The sequence below is a fragment of the Colossoma macropomum genome, unplaced genomic scaffold, assembly GCF_904425465.1.
Source record: "Colossoma macropomum unplaced genomic scaffold, Colossoma_macropomum, whole genome shotgun sequence".
NCBI lineage: Eukaryota > Metazoa > Chordata > Actinopteri > Characiformes > Serrasalmidae > Colossoma > Colossoma macropomum.
Genome location: NW_023494790.1, coordinates 23,058,058 through 23,084,387, shown reverse-complemented (window position 1 = coordinate 23,084,387; position 26,330 = coordinate 23,058,058). Strand labels below are relative to the sequence as shown.

The following is a 26,330-nucleotide window of genomic DNA, read 5'->3' as shown; positions in this document are numbered from 1 at the left end:
TACACTTTGTTTCCTCGCTCTCATAATTACATAATTTACATTTGTTTCATAGTTACTAAATAATTCATAGTAGTTAAGTCTTAGAAAGGATGAACTTAGGGGTCAAGGGGTACTCTGTCACACCTAATGCCTTGTTAGCAATACTTTCAGAAGCATGGCTGAAGTGTCCTTTCAAAAATTTCAATAATTTACAAAGTTCAGCTTTTCAGCTTTACATAGAAAAGTAAATGCAAGAACAGCACTGAGAAATCATGTTATTAAGAAAGAAAAGGCAGAAATCGGCATGATTTTAGCTTAAAATTAAACGATTTGCCACTTAAGGGCCTGGAGGTGGGACCCAAAGGTTTATTACACAATTCTATAACCTAAGAATAGCTCAATCAACTTGCATTGAAGTCCTGAATAGTTAGAAGTTACTGAATAATAAAAGTTAGTTTGTAATCAGCCTGATATTTTAAGGGGTTCATGAAATGTTAAACTGAGCTTACATTTTACTATAAAGGAAAGAGAACTCATTTTGTAATTTCTCACGTTCACTTATTCATTTATTCATTTTTCATCATTCTGTTTTTCTCACGAACAGGCTGTCACATATACACGCACACACACACGCACACCCAAGAGACACTCACTTGACCCTCTTGAGGGTATCTGTAGGGGCAGGGGGTCCTGGGGTGGGCTTGCGTTTCCGTGGCCTACCCGGGCCTCGACGGGCTGGGCTTCTCGACGTATCCTCTTTTCTGTGAGAAGACACACACACATGCATGCCCAAAGCTTGTCAATCACTCTAATTCACACTAATGATGTTGTATAGAGGGAAACACTAAGCTGGCCTAATTGCTAGTGTGGCCAGGGGAAGGGGCTTAAGCTGGCACGGGGGTTTTAACCCGCTGGTCAATGGCTTAAGTAAAGAGGACGCTGGACACGCTGGGTGGTCTTAGCTGTTGAGTTTGAGTGGAGAGAGAGAGAGAAGGGCCTGGAAAGTGCCTAGAAGAGTGAGTGAGTGTGTGTGTGTTGCAGATTGAGAGGAGGTTGTGTGTTTTGTGTGCGTGACACTGTATGTGTGATTGCATGAGGGTGGTCCGTAGCTCACTCACTGGTGGTCATGTTTTCTCTGTAGCTTGGCCAGCTCTTTCTGTTTCTCCTTATAGCGCCGCTGCAGTTCAGCCAGACGCACTCTCATCGCTAACTCCTCTCTGTCCAGTGTCTCCATGATGCTCTTCACTGGACATACCTGCAAACCCCCCGACACACACAGCTCAGAGTCAGCCAATCCTGAAACAGTGATGAGCTCAGCAAATCATAGCTATCCAAAAGAAAACATATATCTACATTTTTATTTTCCTGCATCTTCTGAATAAAGCAGCTGCCCTTTACATTGTGTGATAATTTCATGATAAATGGACCAATAGAGATGCTCCAAAATTACCTGGAACAAAATCTTTTTTCCTTCAGTTAATTAATCGCTGCTGTCGAAACAAAACCTCAAATCAAAACCTCAAAATCTCCAAAACGGTAACTTTACAGGAGAAGGAAAAAACATACTTTACTTTTAATTACTTTTAAAGTAAATGGAACCAAACTTTTTTCCAATTAATTTTGGGCCATTTCTTCTGGTCCAATCATCAGTAAATTTACACACAGTGTAAAGGGCAACAGGCATTTTCAAATTATGTCAAAAACTGAAAAACAGCAAAAATGGACATACAAGGTTTTGTTCTGACAGCAGCAAAATGTTAACAATGTTTTGCCCTCTGCAGTAAAACTACTATTTTGGAAATTTGATCTCTCTGTGACACTTGTTCCAAGCAGAACTAAAGATTAAGGACTACTGAACCAATTTTTTACTCAAATATAATAGCAATCATATTCAAATTAACACCTCATTCTGTAAAAGTCAATAGTTATCATCATTTTATTCTACTATTCAGATGTAATTACACACATACATAATTAATTAGATATGTAATAACACAAGGAATCGTATTTCCATTCGATTTATCTCCAGTATCAACAGGTTCAGGTTTGCACTTTTTTTTGTAGACACATTTGTTTTGATGTCAACATATGACAAACACAAAGCAAAAACATAATGGATATTTTTTCTTTTCACAAGACTGTTCATCAACTTTTAATTCGATTAAACTCTTTTGCTTTCAAACACATGTGGTATTGATTGAAAGTTTCGAATGTGCGCTGAAACAGAGCTGACTATAAAGGTCAGTTCCTCTCTGTCATAATGTAAATATTAGTTTCAAAGTACTTGATATTTCAAAATAACTACTGTATAATAAGTCCAGGGTTCAGGGGGTCAAGCTGACCATAAATAGGGTTTAACATGCAGTATCAACAGTTTGTCACTGTGAAAAGCAATATAAAAGAAAGGATAAACAAACAAGCAGATAAACATATAATCAAACTATACTATATATATATTTCCAGAAGCACAGGACATGGTAGTACCGGTTCGTGGCGTGGCGTCCATTTGCACTTCTTACGTAGGTTGAGCGTTCGGCGCAGGGGTGGGGCTAAGTTGGTGATGGGTGGAGTCAGCTCCAGCGCTCGTGCAGCTGCCAGGGTCGCCAGACTCTCCAGGTCGAAGGTAAGCCTTTCTTCTCCTACAGGGACGGCCAAGTAAAGTACATTCTTTAAAGTAAGTGTTGAATATACCCACCTCTGCAAAACAGCGCAGAGACTGACAGTCAGTGTGTGTGTGTATTTGGGCACATGTATGTGTGTTCAGTAGGAAAGGTTAGTTAGTGTGCAGAGCAGGCCGCGTGCAGGCTAGAACAAGACGGAGGCCTCCAGCTGCATGGAAATGTTTGCACTCTTCTTCCTTTCTTTTGTACCCTCCTGCTGTCCGACAGTGGCAAAACCACTCTCCTTCCTTTTGAAATGCAAAATAATGCTCTCACTTCTTGTATGTCTGTCTGACTGTCTGTCTGTCTGTCTCACACAAACATATACTTCAACAACTGACCCGATGACTTTATGTCACATGCAAATAAAGTCAAGGAGAGAAACATAGTGAGTACATAAGTGTTGGGTATATGAGAGAAAGAGAGAGGAAGAGAGAGTGAGAGAGAGAGAGAGAGAGAGAGAGAGAGAGAGAGAGAGAGAGAGAGAGAGAGAGAGATTGTGTATGCAAGGCAGAGAGTAAAATAGAGAGCAAACAGCCTCTGAGCACGTAGTTGTTTCCTGCCGGCACCTTGTGCTTTCAGACGCTGAATGAGCGATGATGATAGCTATTAACCAGAGAGCTTATCTCTGTACACGAGGCCTAGACGCCAGGAGCCATGTTACACAAAGAGACAGAGAGAGAGAGAGAAAGAGAGAGAGAGAGTGAAGGAGGGAGAGAGATGAACAAGAAGAAGAAGAAGAAGAAGAAGGGGGGATTTCTCTACATTTATCTCTGTCATTAGGGCAGGCCACACGCTCACAGCCTCCACTCAGCAAATGAGCCTTGAATATTCATGACAGCCCAAGCTGGCCTGGGGACACTGAGGAGACTGTGGATGCATTTTGTATGTGTGTAAGAGTGAGTGAGAGAGAGACAGAGAGAGAGAGAGAGAGAGAGAGGCAGGAACGTAGAGAGGGAGAGAGCTTGTAGTGTTACGGCGACACAGTAGAAAACAGAATTGCAGTGTGTTCCGCAAGCAGCTCTGTAAGAAAGAGAGGAAGGGAGGGAAAGGGAGGGGGGGGAGGGAGGGAGGGAGGGAGAGAGAGAGAGAGAGAGAGAGAGAGAGAGAGAGAGAGAGAGAGAGAGAGGGGAGGGAGTAGAGAGCAGGAAAAAAGGGAAAGGAGGGAGAAAAAGGGAGGGAGGGGAGGCCAGAGGGTGGTGGGAGGGAGGCAATAAGAGGTAAAGTGTTTATTGAGCCATCTATTTATTCTCAAACATGCCCTCATTACTGACATGGAAAGAATCCAATTTCCTCTACAGAGGGGAAAAACCAGGGAAGTACACACACACTGCACGGGCAGGCTGGTGTGGGCTGGTGTTGGAAAGAAGCACACGGGGGAAGAAGTAGAGACTGGCAAAAAAAAAAAAGAGAGAAAGAAGTGGGCAAGACTGGCAGGACTGGTACAAACTCGTTCAGGACTGATGGCTGCATGAATGAAATGGACAGTTTAGATATCAAAGGAGGGGAAAGAGTGAGGAGGACTGAAAAAAGTAAGTAAGCAGTCAAGATAGTAAGTAAGCAGTCAAGAAAGAAAGAAAGAAAGAAAGAAAGAAAGAAAAGCAAGCAAGAAAGAAAAAGGAGTAATAACAAACAAAGAAAAAGGAGTAATAACAAAAGAAAAAAGAAAGAAAGAAGAAAGAAAGAAAAGAAGCAAGAAAGAACAGAAGCAAGTAATAAAGAAAGAATTACAAAAGAAAGAATGAATTAGAAAAGAAAGAAAGACAGAAAGAAATAAAGAAAAGCAAGCAAGAAAGAAAAAAGAGTAATAAAAAAAAAAGAAAAAGAAAGAAAGCAGAGTATTAAAGAAAAAAGAAAGAAAGAAAGAAAGAAAGAAAGATGAACGTTGAGTTTCTCAATCCTGTGGGGGGTCTTTGGTTTCCCGGGGGTCTCAGGTATCCCATCTTACTGACATCACCATGCCAGTTATAGCTCTGTGGTGGTCAGGCTAAAATCAATCTACAGCCCGCTTTAATGAGACCAGCGGGACCTTCCACTCCAGCCATGGCTCATGCAACCTCTCAGAGCAGAGGGATACCGGAAGAGTGAAGTCCAGAGAAGAAGATAGTCCCTTTGGACATACAGTCTTACTGCAACAGCTCAGTCTGCTTGATACTCTCAAAACTGGTATATAAAGAGTTGACCATTGACTGTCTGGACATCATATAGAAATTCAATTGGGATGTTATAAACTTTTGTAATTCCTCTTAAGTTCCAATCATTGTTCTGAAATCATTTCAGAAAGCATTGTAAAATAGGATCACTGGGGACACTGTTTAAAGAACTGTTTCACAATTGCTGATCTGACCAAATTTATTTTGATGAAATAAAGTTTCCTTTTGTCTCGTAAGAAAGGAGTGATATTCAACAAATGGAGGTGTAATGTTCTAGAGACTGACGCTGTATAAACTGATGTAGAAACACTTGTTAATGTTAACAAGTTCACAAACTCTTTTGTAGACACCATTAGAGGCGTTATGCATCTAATGTTTATCATGCATTATGCATCTAATGGTATTAAATAGCAGTATGCAGTAATACTGTATTTGGTAAGGATTAATGATAGAGTGAATGATAGAAATTGTGCCTGACTGTAAGAAACTTAAAGTAGCATGAAATCAAAATATTATAGTACTTATGAGTAAATGTTATTTGCCATTAAAATGTTCAGTCAGTGTGTGGCCAGGACCCGACAGTGGAATACAGGCCGCTGTGTGTAGTTTTGCCTCCAGTTTTATAATCATTCAGTGGCAGCCTTTATTAATGACATCTGCCCTACCGCAACAGGCTTCATCACTCTGCTTTTATTAATCTCCATGCTTAGGCTTGCTTAGAGGACAAAACCACACAGCACAGTACATGGTTTTTTTAATCGTGGGTCAGAAAATACAAGTGCTCAGACACACGTGCATCTACCAAAAATTCTACTGAGCGTAAATGCACCGAGTGCAGAAAGTGTTTTTTTTCTTCTTCTGCTGTGTTGGAGTCTTTTGGGATTCCTTAGCTGCTAGAGGATGTTAGTGTAAATAAAAACATCCTTTGGCAGGGAGGCACAAAATGCTCCATGGAAAAGTAGCAAGGCTTTAAAGCAGCTCTCACAACAATGGAGGCTAATTAGCCAACAAAAGCAGCGCAATCCTGAGAGGGAAAAGATCAGCTGTTTTTACCATTTCATCAACTTTTCACAGAGGGATGAGGGGAGCTGTGTGAAAGCCGGGGCCTTTTTCCATCTAAAATGAGGCTTATAAAAGTGATCAAACAGGTTGAGGGGCATAGGCAGGGAGCACTCCCTCAGGATGACTCAGTGGACACGGTCCAATCCAGAAGACCCGGGGGAGCCAGCTATCGTTATAGCTGCCTTTTAAGATGGGCTCAAGCCCTTTTAAAAACAGCTCCCCCTTCTTTCACTCTGTCTTAGTTTCTCCCATAGGATGCACTGGACCCCAAAAGGCTGTGGAGCATTTGATCTTTGGGCAGGAAAAGGCAAGAAAGCATTTTAAGTGCGTCTGAGATCTAGATTGTGAATGTGGATGTGTATATGTTTGACAGTGTGCATGGATTTGTATGTGTGGCTGTGTGTTGGAAAGAAAGCTGGATGGTCATTTGGGAGTCGGTCATTGTGGATATGTGTATACATGTGTGTGAGTGTCTGTCTTCTGGTTGGAGGTATGGAAGGGGGGGCTTTGTTATCTTTCCCTTCCACAAAGGACAGAGAGCTGGCTGGGCTGAAAAGCCCTTTTTTCTCACCTCTTTTTGTGCGGAAAAGCAAAACAAAATGAAAGACACAGCCGCAGCCCTCCCCTGCTGCCTATATCACAGCTCTACAAGACTGTGCATGCAAAGCACTGATGAGAAATTAAATCATGTGTATGATTGAGTGTGTGAGGCAGTGTTTGCTATTCTGATAAGAAGAAATAGTCTCTGCGCTATACCTGGCTTCTAAAATCAATTCTGGACTGGACTAACTGAAAAAAATAACCAATACGTCTTGGGGCATTACAAAAAATGCATCTGGTCTCATGTATATATGTTTGTGAATGCATGGTGTGTTGTGAATATATGCTCTTTATTTATGCATGGTACTCCAGTGAAGGGGAAATACATGTTTGTTTGAGTACCTTCACTTTCCTTGTCGGTGCTCCTCTCTTGCTGTCGCCTCTCCAGGTCAGCGAGTTCACTCAGAAGCTCCATGCCATGATGGAGGGGCACTACTGGGGAAGGAATCGTCACCGAGGAAGTCATCTGAGCATCTCGTGTGGCACAAAGGGCTGCCGCGATCAAAAGCTCCAGACTCCAGATGCATGAGCCTGGATACTGGTTACCCAGAGAAGAAATCTCAGGGCAGGGAGAAGAAGGTGATGAAAACTGGGTGACTTCCTGGAGCTCTACTGAATCATCACGTGAAGCACAGCCTTCCTCAGCAGTCCTATATTGGTCTTCCACAGTATACTCCATAGTCTGGAGATCCTGGGAAGTGGTGGTAGAATTCCGGGGAGGTGTTACAATCCCTTCCTCCTGTATTTTGACATCCTCAGCAGGAGCTTGGGCCTCTATAACACTGACATGGTCATGGGAAGGTACATTAACTGTGTCTGCTTGCGGTTCCTCCACTGAGGGTTCAAGAACTGGACAGGGGGAGCCAGATGGATGTTGGCATGAGGCTGGACAAGGAGAGACAGGGGCACAGGTAACCCCCTTATGTCTTTCATCCACCTCATCCTCTACCTTTGTCACCATTGCCCCCCTCTGGACCTTTTCCTCATGAGCCTCCACCTGGGCAGTTATAGTAGGAGATTCCAGTGCCTGGCACACAGGCTCCGCCCCCATCGTGGAGAGTGGGAGGGGTTGAGGTGCAGGTTCAGCAGGCTCTGCCTGCTCTGCTTCCAGGTCAGCATGCTCAGCCAACTGGACCTCTTGAGGAGAGGGACCAGCCTTGTAACCAATGGCGATGGCAGGATAAGTATAGCCAGGTGGGAGATCTAAAAACAAACAAACAAATAAAAAACAACCGATAAACAATTAATTAGTTGTTCCAAAAAAATAAACAAACAGATAAAAAATACAAAAAAAAAATGACATGACAATGATAATATGCTTAAATCGTGTCATACACTCAGCTTCTCTTTCTAATATTTAATCAGGGGTTGACATTGTATATAAATCTGTGCCCCTGACCACAGCATTTCACATTTTGGCCACTAAAAATACACAGCCTGCGGCTCAAGTGGCCACTTGCCCCGGAGATTTTGTTCTTTTTTTCTTTTTAATAATCACCACACCAGTTGAATTTTCACATTTTCACAATTACAATTAATAACAAAACAATTACTTTTCACCCTCTTGTGTGAGAAATGAATTGCATCAAATCAGATTTAACCACCTTGATATCTAACATATAATAGCACATAACATATAATTGCATATAGCACAACAGCAAGGTTGTTATTAATGAAAAGTTTTTAATAAATATTTTCCTTTTTAATGGCATTATTTGACTAGTACTGAAGTTTGTGGCCAGTGTCTACCCCTGCATATAAACCTTTTCCAATAAAACATAAAATTCCGCATCACTCCAGGAACATCTCCACTACCAGCTTGTAGCATACCAGCAATGCATTATCTTTCATTTGTTACAGACATCCCTGTGTGACCTTGCCAGTTAAAGGGGCGCGGCTCCTGCTGCTGAAGTGTAGAGCAGTGATGTATATGAAGTATACTCCATCTCCAGTGACAGTGTGTACCATTCAGACACTGCGTCGCATTTATCTATTACCACTCACACACATAATGGAGCCTGCGCCATAAAGACTATGGGGCAGGCGTGAGCGAAATTTCCATGAATACTGAATTATGTTCAAGGGGTTATGGATGCAGTGTGTGTGCGCGCACTGTTTGGGTGCGATTGCACGCAGGAGTGTTTGCGTATAATTTAGTCTCTGAGTGAGCATGTGTATTCATCTCATTTGGGTGAGAGTGAAAATGATTGTGTGAGTAGTGGTGCATGCATGTTTGTGTGTGTGTGGACGTGTTTGCGCTGCACGTGTGCCTTTGTGATTCGCGGGCGTAGCAGGGTATATTGATGACAGCATGGTGTCTGGATGTGATTGCAGAGCTAGCCCTGTCACCCCACTGCTGGGTTATTGATGGTATCCATCCGCTCTCTCTGACAAAGCAGCCAGATGAATTCGTATCCTTCCGCCGGCCAGGGCTCAAGGACCCCTGAAGGATAAGAGACCCCTGTCTCCAATCCCTCCCCTGTCTGTCTGCCTCTCATAATAACCCCAGCTTTTGCTTTTCCTCACAAAAATATGTGAAATCTCAAGGTGTGCACCCTGCCGGATGAACAAACAGATGATATATTCACATCAGCACAAAAGGAGCAAAACATATTTACATGGGCTCTGCTTTTTTCATGAAAGGAAGCTGATTGTTGGTCATCAGTAATCAAAGGGCAGCAGGCTTCTTCAAAGGCTTTGTGTCTCTTATCTGAAGCTCAGTACATTTCTTTCCAGGCTGACTGTCTCTGAGCCTTAAAGGCAGGCCAAAGTCTCACCTCCACAACCCCTCTCTCTCTCTCTCTCTCTCTCTCTCTCTCTCTCTCTCTCTCTCTCTCTCTCTCTCTCTCTCTCTCTCTCTCTCTCTCTCTCTCTCTCTGTCTCTCTCTCTCTCTCTCTCTCTCTCTCTCTCTCTGGGGAACTGTGGAACCAGCGTAGTCGCCAGGCCCTAACCTTGAGAATGATAATGCAATGCTCTCTCCCATCTTTTCTCTGCAGGCTGTTTTATCCATCAGAAATATGAATGGTGTGAGAGAAATGCCCCTCCCTTCACATCCCCAATACTGACCAGCCTTCAGTGCACAGGAACCATTGTACTATGATGTTGCAGATAAGTACAATAAATCGCTGAATCCAGGCTCTACCCACAAATTCATTCATTCGTTGCAACTGTTGTGACACTGCAAAAGCTTTCGAGAACTTTGACAAAAATCAAATTCAACCTAATGAGAAATTGTAGTGCACAAGTTTTTTCTCCAAATAGCTATGTTATTCATATTTGCTATGTTATTCATATTTGCACTGTGTGTTTAGTGGTGCTGAGATGGATTTCTGGTTTCAAAAGCTAAGCTACCAAGCTGCAGTATTGTAGCTAACTGGCGCTAATGCCTGAGACTCTGGAGGTGTGGCTAGGCAGAAAACCACATGCAAAGGCTCATGGTAGCATGCGCCCTCCGATAAAGGAACTTGTTTATGTTGTTTAGTGTTGGTTGTTGTTAGTTAAGTTGTGTGTATGCGTTTATTATGTTATAGTGTGTCAGAATGTGGGTTTAGTTGGGGGTTTTGTGTGGGGTCACTGTTGGGGTGGCTAGCAGTGACCTCCCTCTTGAGGTTGAAGTGCTGTATGTGCCCTTTTCTGCTGTTCAATAAAGACGATGTAAAGTTGATGTTTAGTAAAGAGCACTTGTTGCAGCAGATTATGGCAACCTCTGTGCTTCTTCTTCTTTTGACACTACCACATATTGCTGTAGCTTGTTGTTGGGTTGGAAACAACAATGAACATGCCACACCACAAAAACAACATACACCTGATTGATCCTTTCAGTTATGACAGATATAAGGCATGGGCACTGCAAGGCCAGTTTTAGGGGGGCTCTAGCCTTTCTAACCTTTGCTTGATCTGTGCCTGTTGTATGTAGATGGATATATTGTTTGTTATACTAGCTCTGACCGTAATACAAACGATGAAGAGACGGGTCTATTGCGTTTGATATACTTAACACGGCTAAGGTACTTCTGTTTGATGATCTTCTGTCTGTTGCTACTCTAAAAGTGCATTATAAACATTCTGGGGCCATTTAAAAAATTCTCTTTGGGGACCATGCCCCCAGACCCCCCCCGCCCCCCATCCATGAACATCTAGTGATGCCCCTGATATTAGGTACTGTGAGCTACAATTTCTCATTAGGTTGACTAAGATTTTTGCCAATGTACTGTAAAGCTTGTCCAAGTTTCCAAAGAAAGCATTTACGGGCAGACAATGAATAGGTCAATTTGTTTGTTCTCTTTCTTTCAGAATATATAGCACTGTGCAAAAGCTAGAGACCACCTTTTATTTATCTAATTTCCAGTCAAAATCTATAAGATAATGCACTAGCATAAGGTAAGGGAAAATCAAAGGAAACTAAGTAAAAAAATAGGATTTTCTAAAAATGGAGCCCAAATTCATTAAAAGGTACAGAGAAAATGTGACTCTTAATAACCATGCAAGACCTGGTAGACCACCAAAACTGTCACCATCAGATAAACAGAACTTAAAGCTTTCATATTTTGGAGAAAATCAAACTCCACTTTTGCTTTAGATTTGAAAAAAACCCAGAGCTGTCTATCCTTTTATTGTGAGAACAGAACTCAACAGTATGGGTCAGAAATGTGTAGCTGTCAAGAAGCTGTTAATAAAAAAAAAGAAATAGACAAAAAAGGTAACATTTTTGCTGCTGGTGTTCTCAAAACAATGGAGTGATCAGTAGAAGTAAAAAATGCAACCAACTTTTAAGACTGAACTGTGGAAAAACATCTCTGCAGATTTCTTTGAAAAACTGGAAGCCCAAAAAAAGAATGAAAACTGCAAATAAAAGTTTTTAGTATACTTTAAATACTAAAACAATGATTTTAAGTTTTTGTGACTTCTGTGTAAATTTCATGTTTTCTGATTTTTCCTGATGATGAAAAATGATTAACTTGTATATAAGAGCTGTTTGTCTGGAAATTATATAAATGGAGAGTGATCTCTGACTAAACTAAAGATCAGATTTTCTTATCACCTCTGCAGACATGAACAGATCTGTAATCAACTGCCAATGAAAAAAGTCTTCTGACGTTACTTCACTCACCAGGTTCAAGAGACTGAGGGTAGTCCTGCGGCGGCTGGCCCTCTCCTCTCTTGTCCTGGGACTCTGCTGCTTTGGGGAGGTGATGTGGGGTGGAGTGGGGGCTGAGGGCGGGGGAATGAGGGGCTGCTACAGCTGGACTAGGCTCTGGGCAGGGGGTGCATGGGGTGCTCTTGGGATGGGGCCGTGGGGCGGGCGAATGGCAGCAGGGCGAGAGGCGGGAGGCACAGCCCCCTGGAGAAGAGGAGGAGCGTGGAGGTTTACTAGAGGAGCTGAAGGAGAAGGGCTTAGTTGGTTTTGGGGTCCGAGGCTCAGGAGAACCTTCATCCAGATCAATAGGAAGGTCCTCAGGTTTCATCTGTGAAGATGAAAAAAAAGCAACAAAAAGAGAAAAATCATGGAAAGTCCAACAACATAGAGGCCTTATACTACTCGTTTTCACTTATAGCACTCAGAGCTTGAAAATATTTACTTGATCTGAACGGGACCTGACTGTTCATGTCAGGTCTGGACATCATTACTTAAATATTTGTCGAGTTCAGCTTTTACATTGGGGTTTCTCAGCCCATCCTCCAGCTCCCACACAGATTTTGCATTTACACTAGCCTCAATGTTTTCATGATACTTTATTTTTCTGTCATGCTTTAACAATCTTAACTCCTTAAAATCTCAGTATGCTGAGAAATCAACTCATCATGTCCTAAGGCTTATTATTTTGTAATTACCTGGGAAACAATGCAAACAGGCGTTATTAATAATTAATAACAGGAGTTATTTATGTTTTTTAGTTGTGGAAGATGGGGGCACCAAGGTTCGCATGAAAAAAATGCATTAACCTATGTTTGTCAAGGGTAAAAACTTTTGGGATGCTGTTCAAAGCACTGAATATACTAAATAAATAAAGTGGAAGTTAAACTCTGATAATCTGACAATCAGAAAAAAAAAAACTTGTTTAGCAATGATCTGCTTATGGCTGTCATTGTTATTGCCATCAAATTAACAATGTTGCTAAGCTAACTTCATTCAATGTAGCTATCATGAAGAATATTATGTTTTATTTGGTCTTGTGGCTGGTTTTGGGTCAAGTTTGGACAAAATTTAGTCGGCCTTGGGTCAAGTTCAAATTTAAAACTTGTGCTGTGGTTCAGGTCGGGTCGGGTCAGATTTGGTCAGAATGTTCTCGGGCTATATTCAGGTTCAGACCATGCTTCCAGCGCAGAAAAAAGCTCTTGTAGCACATCTGCCCAAGAAGATCTAGCATTGAATAAATCTTCACAGTATGATAGAATTTATGAAATTTCCATGATAAACTTGTACTGTTTAAATTTAACAGCTGTCTTTGTTCATCATGACATGAAGCAATGCTCATCAAAGGCAAAGAAATCTTTCCCCATACAAGAAAATAAGGAGATACAGCAGGGACCTCATATCCACATTCTGCTGACCCACAGTTCATTGGCATTCTGCAGTGCTTCTCATTTATTTTCTATGCGATGTGAACAACAGAAAAACTCACATTACATCTGCATTGCTACCTTTTTGAGAATAGTCTAGATCTTACAAAGGAACAATAAATTCCTCCAATAAAAGTCAGGTTTATTGACTTGCCATTAAAGTAAACTTTTGTATGAGTTCTTTTGGCCTTAAATATCATGGCTTTGTGATGACAGAAGCACTAGGCTTTTCACAACACTGAGCACTGTACTGTGTTCAGGGACACTGGGTGGCCTTCCAGAGACTATGGGCCATGTGTGCCCGAGTAGAGTAAGACCTAAAAAGGAAAATCATGTATTGTGTATGTGTTACCTGAGAATGTGTGTGCCTGTGTGCCAGCTCCATTGCCTGAGCTGCTCTGTGATGTTGCTGGTGCTGATGCTGCTGGAGCACGTAGAGCTCCTGTTGCCGTAGAAACTGGCGGGAGTAGACAGAGGGATGCTGCATGTGTGAGGCGGGCCCTCGAGGCCCGTACACAGGGGGCCAGAGTCCCTGCTGCTCCATCACATCTACAGAGAGAGAAAGAGAGGAAAGGGTGGGTTAGTGTGGGAGAAAAGATGGAGGCTTTTTGCCTTAAGATAGAGTGACACTTGTCACACTGCAGCACCATATTGATTTAAGGGGCAGGATGAATTCCTGTCCTCTTCTTCTTCACCTTCTATATCATCTCCTTTTCGTTCTTCTCTCTGACATCATCTATGCACAACATGATCATATAAATGCTCATATTCAGCACACTCTTCATTTCTTGTCTAAGAGGCCACAAAGCTGCACCTCGTTGACCTGAAGGCAGATCATGCACGTAAACTGTTCTATTTCACATTACCAGTCACTTATCCTCACCCTTAGTCGTGGCTTACCTCCGCGGATTAACTCAATGCGACGGTCACCAGTAAGCTCACCAGCCACACTTGCCTGCTCCCTACTACCACACAGAGTAATGCGAGTCAAAGCAATTCAGCCCTGCTCCCTCAAACTGTCACATGAATGTGGCTCTTTGCATGAGTCCTTTCTGACAGGCTGCTAGAGGGGAAGAGGAGGGCTGAGTCCCAAATGGCATGCTCATTCAGTTGAGCTTGGATGGTCTCAAGATATGAAAGTCTTTAGGGCGAGATAAAGGGTAGTGCACTTCAAAGAGAGTACAGATGTCTGAGGACACAAAGGCATTGAACAATGTTGGGACTCAGGCCACCATAAAGCTTGAAATATTTGTCAGAACCCAATAGGCAACTTTTGTTGGGTTTGGTCCGGTTTGGACATTGTTTATCAAATATTTGTCGGGCTTGGGTAGCATTCAAATTTCACATTCAGGTTTCTCATATTCCTTAATGGCATTTAGCCTACATTTAGCCTTATCATTTTTTTCTATTTTATTCCTCCTCCCTATTTTACAATTTAAGTTATACTGTCATTGCCACCACTTTTTTCTAACATCAAAGTAAAGTAGAAGTGGTCAGGTTTGGATAGAATTTTGCCAGGCTTAGAGTCAGATTCTATTACAAAACTTGCCGTGGGTCAGGCTGGGATGGGTTTGAACAGTGTATTCTCGCCACTTTTAAAACTCAAGGTTACTTATGCGTCTATTCCTGCTCTGATTCCGAAATAAAGACACTATATGAGCTTGTTTTGGAGGAAGGGGTTATGTGAGGAACAAATTTACCATATTATATTCTGCACACTAAGACAGATGCCTTTGAGAGTGGGAGGGAGAGAGAAAGGAGAGGAAAAGGCATAGGGAGGGATGCACAACAGCTGTGGACTTTGTCTCAGCCTTGAGATTCAGCCCACAGAAAATTTCAACACAATATACTTCTTTTACTGCTTTTCACGTGCTACTCATTCTGGGCCTCCTCCTCCACCCGCTCCACCCGTTCCCTCCTTCCCCGGCGTACGGCGGGGCCCTTTGTTTGGGCGAGATTGCTGGGATGGGGGTAATGTTTCCCTGGGGAAAGGTCCGGTGGGTGCACTTCCCCTCTCGGTTGCGGCTCCTGCGGAGCGCGGAAGGGAAAGTGCTGCGCTGAAGAGCAGAGAGCTAATTAAATTTCACAGGCTGAGCTGGGAGGAGGGAGTCCACACACAGCGCAGATCGCTTCAGCTCTCTGCACAGGCACACGCTGCACATAACAGCCACGGTCAAATCAAAGCTCAGGGAATGTCTATGCGTGCAGGTGTAGGCCTCAATCAAATAAGTAACATAAACTACAGTAGAGTGAACTGTGCTAGCCAATATATCGTCTATACTGCTGTTACAGTATTGGTGTCACATAACAGCGCTGATTTTTACTTGTAGTGGTATTAAAAGAAAACAAAGATCTGAGAGGGTCTCTCAGGTTGCTTTGAGAGGAACAGTTCAAAATTCTCAGAAACTAGAAAAATAGAGAGAATGAAAACGGCCCAGTCAAAACAAGTTATGTCAGATGTGTAGGGCACATTTAGCACAATACTGTGATGCTGATTTTTACATTTTTGCAGTTCACTGCAAGACAAACTAAAGAGCAAATCACAGCACAGCAAAGGACAAAATAAAAAACCCAAAGCATCTGGCAATACAACTCCACAATGTGCAAAACGCCAAAGAGCCACAGCTAACAGCTCGATCCCCATTAGCACACCCTAACACCACTTCCTCTCACTCTCCCTCACTCCCACACATTCATACAATAGGGACTAGCCTGAAGAACAACAGCTTTTTGCCACACCTTTATGCACACATATTATATGTGAGTTCAGACATGCAAATGTTTACATGTTCCCTCACAGCAATATGCAAACAATTCTACATTCTTTTACACTGCACTTCCATGGCACACACTCAAACACACGTACATACAATTAAAGCTAGCCATCCCTCTTTATCTCCTTTGTTCTCACACACAATGTATGCATGGACTCCTCACCTTCAGCAAGCATTTAGTCAAACACACCAGGTACCTGCTTGAAATAATAATTTGTTTAAACGGTTTTTGGAATTCCACTCCGTGCATTCAGAGTGAGCATTAGAATTAGAATTGTGAAACCATTCCCATTAAGCTGATAATAAGATGTGCTGCAACTGCCAGCATGGCTTAGTGAAGCATTTTACAATGATTACAGAACGATAAGGGAACAGAGAGGGGGAAGAGATACCTCCTCACACCAGCAAGGCAAATGATCTTGGAGAAGATGGAAAGTAAATTACAGTGTTGTGGAAAACCTCAGTGAAAGCATGGACTGCTGTATATCAACAATAAAAGCACCCTCGCATTTGTATTGAAATGTCTGTGTGATACAACTGCAAGCACAAATCTGTAACAAATCAAAATGGCCAAGATTTTCCCAGTGTACCTAGGTGATGGGTGGCAGGGTGGGCAGCTGGTTCAGTGGGCAGGACCACCAGGGCAGAAGAGGGGTCCTGGGGCAGAGAAAGGACAGGCTGCAGGGGGCTGGGCATGGCAGCAGAAAAGCCAGGAGGAAGGTTCTGGTGCAGAGCGGCGTGACTTAGACCTAATGAGAAGCCACATAAAAGAAAGAGAACCAATGGAAGAATGACTAGTTAGCATAGGCTTTTGTAGTAAGGTTAAAGCCAATGCAATTCCAAACAGAACATGCCATACAGAAACATTCTGTTACAAAACCTGCAAATGACACAGACATACATTAAAACACTGTAAGACAGTGAAAATAAACTGCTGGGCTTACCATATGAGTGGCCCATCCAGAGGGAGGGACTTCCTGTCCGAGGCATCCAATGATGATGGGCTGGGTGAGCATGTGCAGGAGGATCTGTTCCTAATTGGCTGCCACCTGGCACAATGAGGTGAGAGGTCAGATCTCCATGGCAACTGCTTGAGGGGTGGATCCTGGCAAACTCAACTCGGTCCTTGTTTTCCCTGAATAGAGCAAGTATTCAAATTCATGAGGAACAAAAAGCATTCGAGGCAATTTTGCATTGCAGCTTAATGGATTTTTTTCAAAAAGCAAAATACCTGAGGAGGATTTCTCTTTCTCTGTCCAGTGGAGGCAGAGCCAGCTGCTCCTCACGCACCCTCTTCCTTTCCTCCTCCACCTCCTGCTCCAGTGGATACATGCTGCGTCCAACCTCTGCCACAGATGAATGGTTCAGCAAGTTAAACTTTTTAAAACATCACTGAAAACATGAACAATGTAGAGAAAGTACTCTATTAAGCCTAATTCAAAATAGAAGCGTGTGAAACTGACTATAACAAAGCAATACTTGGAACATTCACTTGTCGAATTTAGCACTTAAGTAAAGAGGTATAACATGAGTTAAATAAATCAGTTACAGAAGCTGTGGTTGACCTGCGCAAAGTAAAGCCATTTGGCAACCAAACTCTGACTGGCACTAAAATGACTAAAACACCCAATCTGGCATGTTACACTTCTGAAATGTCAGAACCAATTTGCACGTAGCTGATTACGTGATTTAGCAACCAAAAATGACTAATTGGAGATTGTTCTTGTAATCACACATTCAGCTATTCACATGTGTAGTTTCCAAAGTTCACAAGTAGTGCTGCTAAACTGGAAAATGATGCTTGTCTTGTTAGCGCAAATGGACACACTCACTCACACACACACAAACATGTATAGTGCACAGAACGCACATAGGCACACACTCAAAGCCTCCTGCTGGTGGCTTACCCTTCATGCTGGGCAGCACTCTGCCGTGGCGGCTGTGGGTGGCATGTCCGTCTGGCAGGCGGCACAGTGGCTCTCTCTGCCTGGCGACTGCCATAGCGATGCCCACGGGGGGCTGCCGCACCTCCCCCTCCCTCTGCACTTCCCCCGAATCCCGGCCCACCCGCTCTGAGCGCTCACTCTCCCCAGAGGATGAGGAGGCTCTCCTTGAAGGCAGCGTTTGCTTGCCCTCCTGTTGGGCACAGCTTGTACTCCCTCCATTCCTCTCATTTCTCATGTCTCCATTTGCCATCCCCTGCTTCAAGCTGCCCAGGCCACCAAACGGGCTCTTCTGGGACAGCAGGAGTGGCTGTTGGCTGCTGTACTTCATCAAGTTCTTCATGGCACTGTTCTCTGGCCCCTGAGGACCAAGGGAAGGCTCCTGGTAGGCAGGGAAGGGAGGATGCCCATGGTCGCCTGATATGCCCTGGGCACTAGAATCACAAACCTTGCGTCGCTCATTGTCAGGATGAGCCTGATGTCCTCGCACTTCCCACGAGGACAAAGTCCCTGCCTGATGTCCACTGTATGCTACCATCTCTGCCTCTGGCTTCCTCTTGTCTTGAGAACCGCTGCTCAAACCAAGTTCTGGGTCCTGTTCATTGGTTCCGAGCCTGTTGCTATGCTGCTGATGATGTATCCTAGCAACCCTCTGGCTGTCCCGCTGGAGCGCGCACCCACTTTCATCACTGGCCTTGCTTTCAGACGGAACCCTGTGAGAAGGACCTGAGTGAGAAAAGTCCCGGAAAGGCGGAGTGCTGGCGTAAGGGCTGCTTTTAGCCTGGCAGCCGTCCTTGGCCCCCTGAGGCAAAGAGGGCCGATAAGCATCAGTCTCAGAGGAATTATCGGTGGCCCCCAGACTGCAAGAGCGAGTTGGTGGATTTGAATGTGGCTGGTGATTATGACTGTGCTGTGCCTGCTGCAGTATATGAGGAGGATGGGGGCCTGTGGACCAGTCTGGGCCCTTGTCTGCTTTTCCATATGCATGCTGCTGTTGAAGTGAAGGTTTTCTTTGGCAGGTACTAGGTGGTGGGAGGGGAGGTGCAGGAGGAGGAGCTATTCTACCTCCATTACTTGTCTTTTCTGGACCTTTAGCCTTGGTCACTCCTTCCCCTTCTCCAACCATTCCTCCCCTTGCACCCCGACAGTGGGGGTTACCCAACTGGAAGGGCCCACTGGTCTTGTCCCCCAAAGGCCCCACAGAGGGTACAAAGGTGGGACCTGTCACTTTTGGGTCCCTTCCTGCTCCTGGAGCTAGGCCCTTCTCTTGACTAGAGGACATTGTGAGTGGGGCAGGGGGTGGGGGACAATATAGGTCAGGATGAGGGTGATGTGGATGGTGGTGGTGCGGGTGAGTAGGGTGCAGCCATGATCCTCCAACTGCTGAGCCCAAGCCAAGAGGAGGGGGCATAGAGTAGGGCATTGGATGGGTATGACCTAGCATGGCACTGTGGCGCAGGCAGTCTGATGAAGGCTCACTAACTCGCATCTCACCACTCACTCCCTCTTTGCAACAGAGGTTACCCCCACTCCGCTGCCGACCAGTCCCTAAGATTGAGGCTCCTGGCCCCACACAGCTGGGCAGAGAGCCTCTAGCTACTGTCCCTGGCTCAGAGCCATTATGGGTCTTCGTGGTCAAGAGACAGGCACTGAGGTGCTTGGGGTCGTCTTTGTGTCGGGGGTTGTCCTCTGATGCTAAGGAGTGAAGCTGCGGATGATGGTGAGGGTGGAGGTGCTGGTGTTGATGTTGGTGTGGTGCTGGTGAAGGTGGGCCATGTTGCTGACGCTCCTTCACTTCCTGTTTACTTCGTTCTTTCTCTTTTCCTCCAGCCGACATGCCTCGCTCTGCTACATCTGGCTCTTTGGAGCTTTTCTGGGTGGACCCTGCTGTTCCAGGGTCCCGCTCCCGGCTACACGAGCCCAGGGGGTGGCTGGAGGTGGTCCGAGTCAGTGGTGGGAGGCTGTGATTGGTGGACAGGAGGTGGGGTTGCGATGACAGGCTTCTGATATAGAAATCTAAAGAAAAAAAAAAGAAAAAGTAAGACAAAGAGAAAGAAAGACTGGAGGAAAGCAAGACAGAACTGGAGTTACCTTCATACATGAGCTGAAGAATTTGTAATAGTATTAACTGTAGTAAGACAGAAGAAGTGAGCCTCACACACCTTTCGAAGTGTCATAGAAGCGGTGCTGTCCATAGAGAACACTGCTGTTTCCATGGTGATCTAGGGGACTCATGGGTAGAAAGGTGGGGGTCAGACTCCCAGAAAAGCGGGAATACCCTGGGGCTACAAACAGAGAGAGAGAGAGAGAAAGAGAGAGAGAGAGAGAGAGAGAGAGAGAGAGAGAGAGAGAGAGAATTGTCAGGAGAGACAAACTAAACATAAGAGTGACAGACTTGGCCTTTTGCTGTGCTGCGGCCATGGCAGAATGAAGGTCCATGAAGCCCTAGAGCAGGGCAGAACCTTTCCAACAGCCCTGAAAGGAACATGCAGATTCTGGTCTCCACTTGGCATTCATAAGGAAGGCATAAACCAAACATGGGCTTCAGAATACAGCTCTTAATATGGTTGGAAGTGTTCTTGAAATCTTCCAGACACAGAGATATGATTACTGGCCGCCATGCAGTCACCACTTCAGCCGTTTGGAGCCATGTTTGGCCATGTTAGGGGAATAAAATTTGTTAATAATTTGTTAAACACTGTTATTTTATCTCAAAGGGGGCTCATGCTTTGAGGGTGCGAACATTCAAAATGCAAATGTGTGTGCTCTTGAGCTGTGTTTTGTACACAACACTTATACAACTCCTTAACTGGTAAATTATTAGTTGCATGATTTCCAGCTTCTTTACTGTTTATTATGGTTTATTAATTTGGCTCAGTAACACATCCTAATCTCTTTCACACACACACACGAGTGTAAAACACAAAACAAAACAAAAAAAGAACACACTCGTTATTCATGAAGCTGTTCTGTGCTCTTCTCATGGGTTCAGAGGAAGGTAAATGGCCGTTTTGCTCGACTCTGCCCCTCCAAGGACATTGAACTGCATCCTGGGATAGTGGAGTCCACAGCATGGGGGAGGAGTGTTCATGTGGAAACTAAACACATGGCTGAGCTGCAGACACAGAGCAGCAGAGGTCAATGGCCAAGCAGCCAAAAGCCACACACTAGAACTGGCTAGCATACAGAGGTACTCAACCAGAATGTGTCTAATGCTCTGACGGGCAGGTTTGCCTGTCTGAGGCTTTTTAAGTGGATATTCCTCTATTTAAGTTAAAAGTCTTAAATTTGAAATGTTATGCTTAGTTTCCACCACAGGTACAGTGGACTCCTTTAATGTTAGCATGACAGTTTAAACAGAAATTCTAAGAAGTCAAAGTACAGGGCACCCCTTGAAGTCCAGAGCGTGATGCTGGTACGTAGATATTTTACACACTTGATTCATTCTCACCTTTTTCATGCATATACTGGCTTGTAGCTTTGTGTGCTAGCCTGCTGCGAGCTCATTCGATAGGGCTTTAGCCAAAACCCTGGCATGTTAAACACATGTTATACACACACACGTGTGTGTGTGTGTGTGTGTGTGTGTGTGTGTGTGTGTGTGTGTGCATGTTACACCCTAGAGCACATCTTTGTTCACATTTAAACAGGGTGCAGTTAAACATTTAACAGTCCTGGCCAAAGTAAACAGCAGTCCATAAAGCTCATCCTCTACATTCCACACAGCCATTGTCCCAAAACACCAGCACCTCATTCACACAAAAACACATGCCTGCATGGGTGCAAATGCGCTCGTACTCACATGCACACTCACGCAAACTCACACAAACACCTTCCCACGGACAATACAAGAGAACAGAGCAGGACATGAACTCAAAATTAGACAAAAGGAAGAGTGAACACTCTACGAAGCCTCACGTGTGTTAAATAGCTGCAGATTATACTAGAGCACATTCAGTGAGCAAACATGCTTGACAATGCAAAGATGCAAGTGATAGAGAGGCAGAGGGGTGGGATATATGATGGAGTGGATGTGTGGGAGAAGAAGAGTGAAGAGAAAATGAGAGGGTGTAAAACATGCTGTTGAACAAGAGGCCGATCATGTATGAGTAGGAGAGAGATAGTGTGTCTGAGAGGCAAAAGTGAGAGAGGGTGAGAGAGAAAGAGAGAGAGGAAGAGAGAGAGATTCCCCTTTCTCTGCCTCTGCTGCTAATTGACAGCAGCAGAGCGTCTTGCTGACAGTGACATCACAGGGGAGTCCAGATGGTTAATATGAGGCCTTCTGGCTGCACCTGTTTTCTACAGCCACTGAATTTCAATTTCCACCGTACACCAGCCAGAGCAGGAGGACAACAACACTGTGAGCTTACAGTCATTTGTAAACAAGTGCATGTCTGCATAGGTGTACTTGTGTGCATGAGAGAGTCTGTGTGTGTGTGAGATGAATGGAGAATAGAAAAGAAGAAGAGAAGAGAAGAGAAGAGAAGAGAGACAACAGGATAAGAGATCAGAAGAGAAGAAGAGAGAAGTGAACAGATGAGTTGACGTGAAGAGAGAAGACGAAAAGAGAATAGAAGAGAAGAAAAGAGAAGAGAAAATATAAGAAAAGAAGAGAAGAGAACAGATGAGATGACGTGAAGAGAAGAGAAGAGCAACTAAGAGAAGAGAAAAGAAGAGATGAGAAGAGAAGAAGAGAGGAGAGAACAGATGAGATGTCATGAGAAGAGAGGTGAAGAAAAGAGAATAGAAGAGGAAAAGAGCAAATAAGAGAAGGGAAGAGAAGACAGAAGAGAGGAGAAGAGATAAGACAAGAAGAAACGAGGTGAGAAGAGAAGAGACGAGAAGACGACAAGAGGAGAGAAGAGAAGTGGTCTCCTCTCCTCTTCTCATCACCATTTCTCCTTTCCACCAATTAATTTAAATGCCAACAATTAGAGGCGAGCTCCATGACAGTCCAAAAGCAATCAGACTCTAATGATGTGCAATAAAACCCAGTGAGCCTCCACCAGACCGCCACAGCCTATTACAGAGTAGAGGGGAGTGAAAGCCCACTCCATACGGAGCCCTAAGAGACCACACACACATACACACACATTCACACACAAGCATGCGCACTAATGCATGCATGCATGCGAGGATGACAGGAAGGAGCCACTGAAAGAGTTAGTAGTGAGAAAAAGCTACTGGTCTACAGTCAGTATATACAATCTGTTAGGATAAGTAAAGGATGGTGAAAGAGCTTAAATAAGCTGATCCTACATCATTCTACTGATTATGGAGAGAATGAAGAGTGGGATTCAGCAAGGAGAAATGCTTGTGTGCTGTGAGCGAGCCAGAAAGAGAGAGAAAGAGAGAGAGCGAGAGAGAGAGATGACAGAAACATCCCCAGCCACAAAGCCATCATCACAGCCAGAAGACACGCAAACACATCTGTGTGTGTTTTATGCTGAGCATTTCATCTTTACTGTGGGAAAAATATTAATGACTAACTTTCCTTTGGCTTTTTCTTTCGCTCTGATCTTTCTTTCTCTCTCGCTCACACTGGCCCTCTCTCTCTCTCTCTCTATCTCTCTCTCTCTCTCTCTCCATCCACTTGGCACATCATCCTGTCTGTTAAACTGGCTTCCACTCGTTCTGCCTCCTGACTGAGCTCTCGTGGGAGCGCTGAGCACTTCAGCATTACGCTCCCCTTTATATCCACCTGTCATGCTCCACACACACACACGCGCGTGTGCACACGCTCACCAACATACTCACTCGTCCCACTCTTCCCCCACTGCTCAAGTGATGTGCAAGAATATGAATCAGTAAGTGTGAACGGATAATGAGTTATAGTTAAAGCTCAATACTACAATCAGTCACTTACAGGTCAAATATGCGCTCGCGGTGTAATTTAACACCAGCTCCACACCTACCACACACAGACCACAGCATTACTCCTTTCACTGCAGCACAGCTTTACATACAGAACACAATGCGCTGCAATGTACACTACAACACGCAGAACAATCAGCTAGAGTGCACCTCCGTGTTCCTACAATACATCATTCATCTTCTATGGAGTAGTACCCTGAACATGCGTACACAAGCGCACACACACACTCACTCATTCTCACAGTAGTCTCACACACACACTCACACACACACACACACACACACACACACACACACACACACAGAAATGGTGCTGGGTGGGGGGTTGAGAGAGAGGCAACCTGTCTCATCTTCTAATTGAGGATAAATGACAGAACTAAGCAAGTGGATGAGAGATGGAGAGAGAGAGAGAGAGAGAGATGGAGAGAGAGAGAGAGAAAGCAAGATAGATAGATAGATAGATAGATAGATAGATAGATAGATCTATTTAAATATAAGAGAAATAAAGATGCACAGAGAGAATAAGAGAAAGACAGACAGAGAGCAAGAGAAATAGAGGGGTAATATAGAAAAAAAGAAATGGGGAGAGTAAGAGAGTAAAGAGTAAAGAAAGCAAGAGAGAAAGAAGGAGAGAGAAAGAGAGAGAGAGAGAGAGAGATGAAGACACAGCTCTATTAAAAGGGATGGGTCAACGCTACAGCTAAAGAAGATGAGGCAGAGCAGAAAGAGGAAAAAGAATGGCCAAGAAAAGTGGTGGAGGACAGAGAGGTAAAGGGCAGCTAGTGGAGATGATAGCAGAAGGAAAGGTAATGGACAGAAAGAGGGAAGGGAGGATAGGGTGAGAAGAGGACCTGCATAAGTAAAAGAGGTTGAGATAGAAAACAAATGAAAGACAAATGACATGAAAGAAAGAGAAACACTGTGTCAAAAAGCGAGAGCAGGAGAGGAGAAAGTGAGAGAGACAGTGAAAAGAGTGAGAGTGACAGATATAGTAGGGAGAGGAAAAAAGTTAAAGATAGAGTTAGACGGAGAAAGAGGTAGAAAAATAAGTGAGTGAAAGCAAATGAGAGAAAAAGAGAGAGAGAGACGGTAAAAGAAGGAGAGAGAGAGAAAAAGGGTGAAAGATTTAAGGGGAGAGAGACAGAGAGAAAGAGAGAGAGAGAAAGAGAGAGAGAGAGAGAATGGAGGGTAGCAGATGAGTGTTGGCTGAGTGCCAGATGCTGGATCGAGGCCAACTGGCAGTGCGCCGACTGGGGCTTCCAGGCTTCAATCCCTAAAAACAATCATTTGGACAGTGTGTGTGTGTGTGTGTGTGTGTGTGTGCACGTGTAGGTGTGTGTGTGTGTGTGTGTGTGTGTAAGAGAATATGAACAGGCATCTGAGTGTGCATGCATGCATGTGAGTGATTAGTTCACGATTATATTCACTTTTATTATTGAATACTCAAACTCTCTCTGTTTCTTTCTTTTCCTTTCTTTCTCTTTCTCTCTCTCTCTCTCTCTCTCTCTCTCTTTCTCTCTGTCCAAAAACACACGCCGACACACACTATGCACTGTGCCAAGTGTTGCTTCCTCCACCAGCTGGGACATCAAAGGTGATCCCCTCTCTGCTGCTTCAAGCCAGCTCTCTCTCTCTCTAGCTCTCTCTCTCTCCCCACACTCTCTCTTTGGCTCTCTAACTCTTTCTCCCCACACTCTATCTTTGGCTCTCTCTCTTTCTCTACCAGTGTCTCGTGCACAGACATCCCCATTCTGAGCTTTTGTCTTCTACTCTGTCATTCAAGCCCGCTGAGTTTGTCTTCTGTTCTTCAGAATTCAGTTCAGACTTGCTGGCATTTTACATTAATGGCACGATAAACACACAATGGGAACATTTAAGCAATTCACTCTCAGACAATATTTGTTTTCCGTGTGTGTGTGTGTGTGTGTGAAAGAGAGAGAGAGAGTGTGTGTATGTGTATAAAACGTGGCTGCCCTCTCATCAGAGAGTTTACCCAGATGGGAAAACAGGTGTCCTGTTCACTTTTAAAGGCCTCATATCCTTCGTTATTATTATATTTTATTTTTCCCCCCGAGGTCCACTTATACAGTTTAAGCTGTTCAATGCAACAGTCATTATTAATTTTACATGATAATCTCTTTTTGTCTTTTGATTCTTGTTATTGTACCTTTAAGACTGATGTACACAAATGTCCCCTGTTCTGATTGGCTGCCCTGTATTGTGCCTCACTGAAAGAGTCCAGACTCAAACACTCCTAATATCTTCAGTATGAATGGGTGGAGTTAAACTGCTGTAGGCTGAATAGGTGCGTTTATGTAAATGGATTGGTTTTGTGAGATCACAAAAGCAATTCATTCAAAATGGGCTGTTTTCGCAGCTTTGCAAGCTTAGTGTTCATATACGGATCGTATGGACTGTGGACTGAATGGTATGTGTTAAAATTTAACAGTATTTACATACTAAATCAAACTTTTTATTAAAACTTTTATTAAGAACTTTTATTAAAAAAATGATATCAGTGATATGGCTCATTTAACTCCAAGATATACATATACACATGCTGACAGCAAATGACTTAGCCAATAAATGCATTAAAACAGAAACCTACTGGGTTGAAAAAGAGAAGAGGAGGAGGAAAAGAAGAATGTGTATACTGTTTCTCTTTTACACTCACATATAGCGTGGGTGAGCTCATCTGCTCAAAATGAGTGAAACACACACAC

General features: G+C 43.9%; 1 protein-coding gene across 1 annotated transcript in view; it reads right to left on the bottom strand.

Moving 5' to 3' along the window:
- The window catches only part of bahcc1b (BAH domain and coiled-coil containing 1b), a 115,775-nt gene that overhangs the window by 21,465 nt on the left and 67,980 nt on the right, over positions 1–26,330 (bottom strand). Inside the window, 11 exon segments of the mRNA XM_036572604.1 lie at positions 633–740; positions 1,098–1,234; positions 2,464–2,618; positions 6,797–7,657; positions 11,566–11,920; positions 13,369–13,565; positions 16,381–16,539; positions 16,735–16,925; positions 17,022–17,136; positions 17,698–19,749; positions 19,896–20,018. Coding sequence (XP_036428497.1) covers positions 633–740; positions 1,098–1,234; positions 2,464–2,618; positions 6,797–7,657; positions 11,566–11,920; positions 13,369–13,565; positions 16,381–16,539; positions 16,735–16,925; positions 17,022–17,136; positions 17,698–19,749; positions 19,896–20,018 — 4,453 coding nt within the window.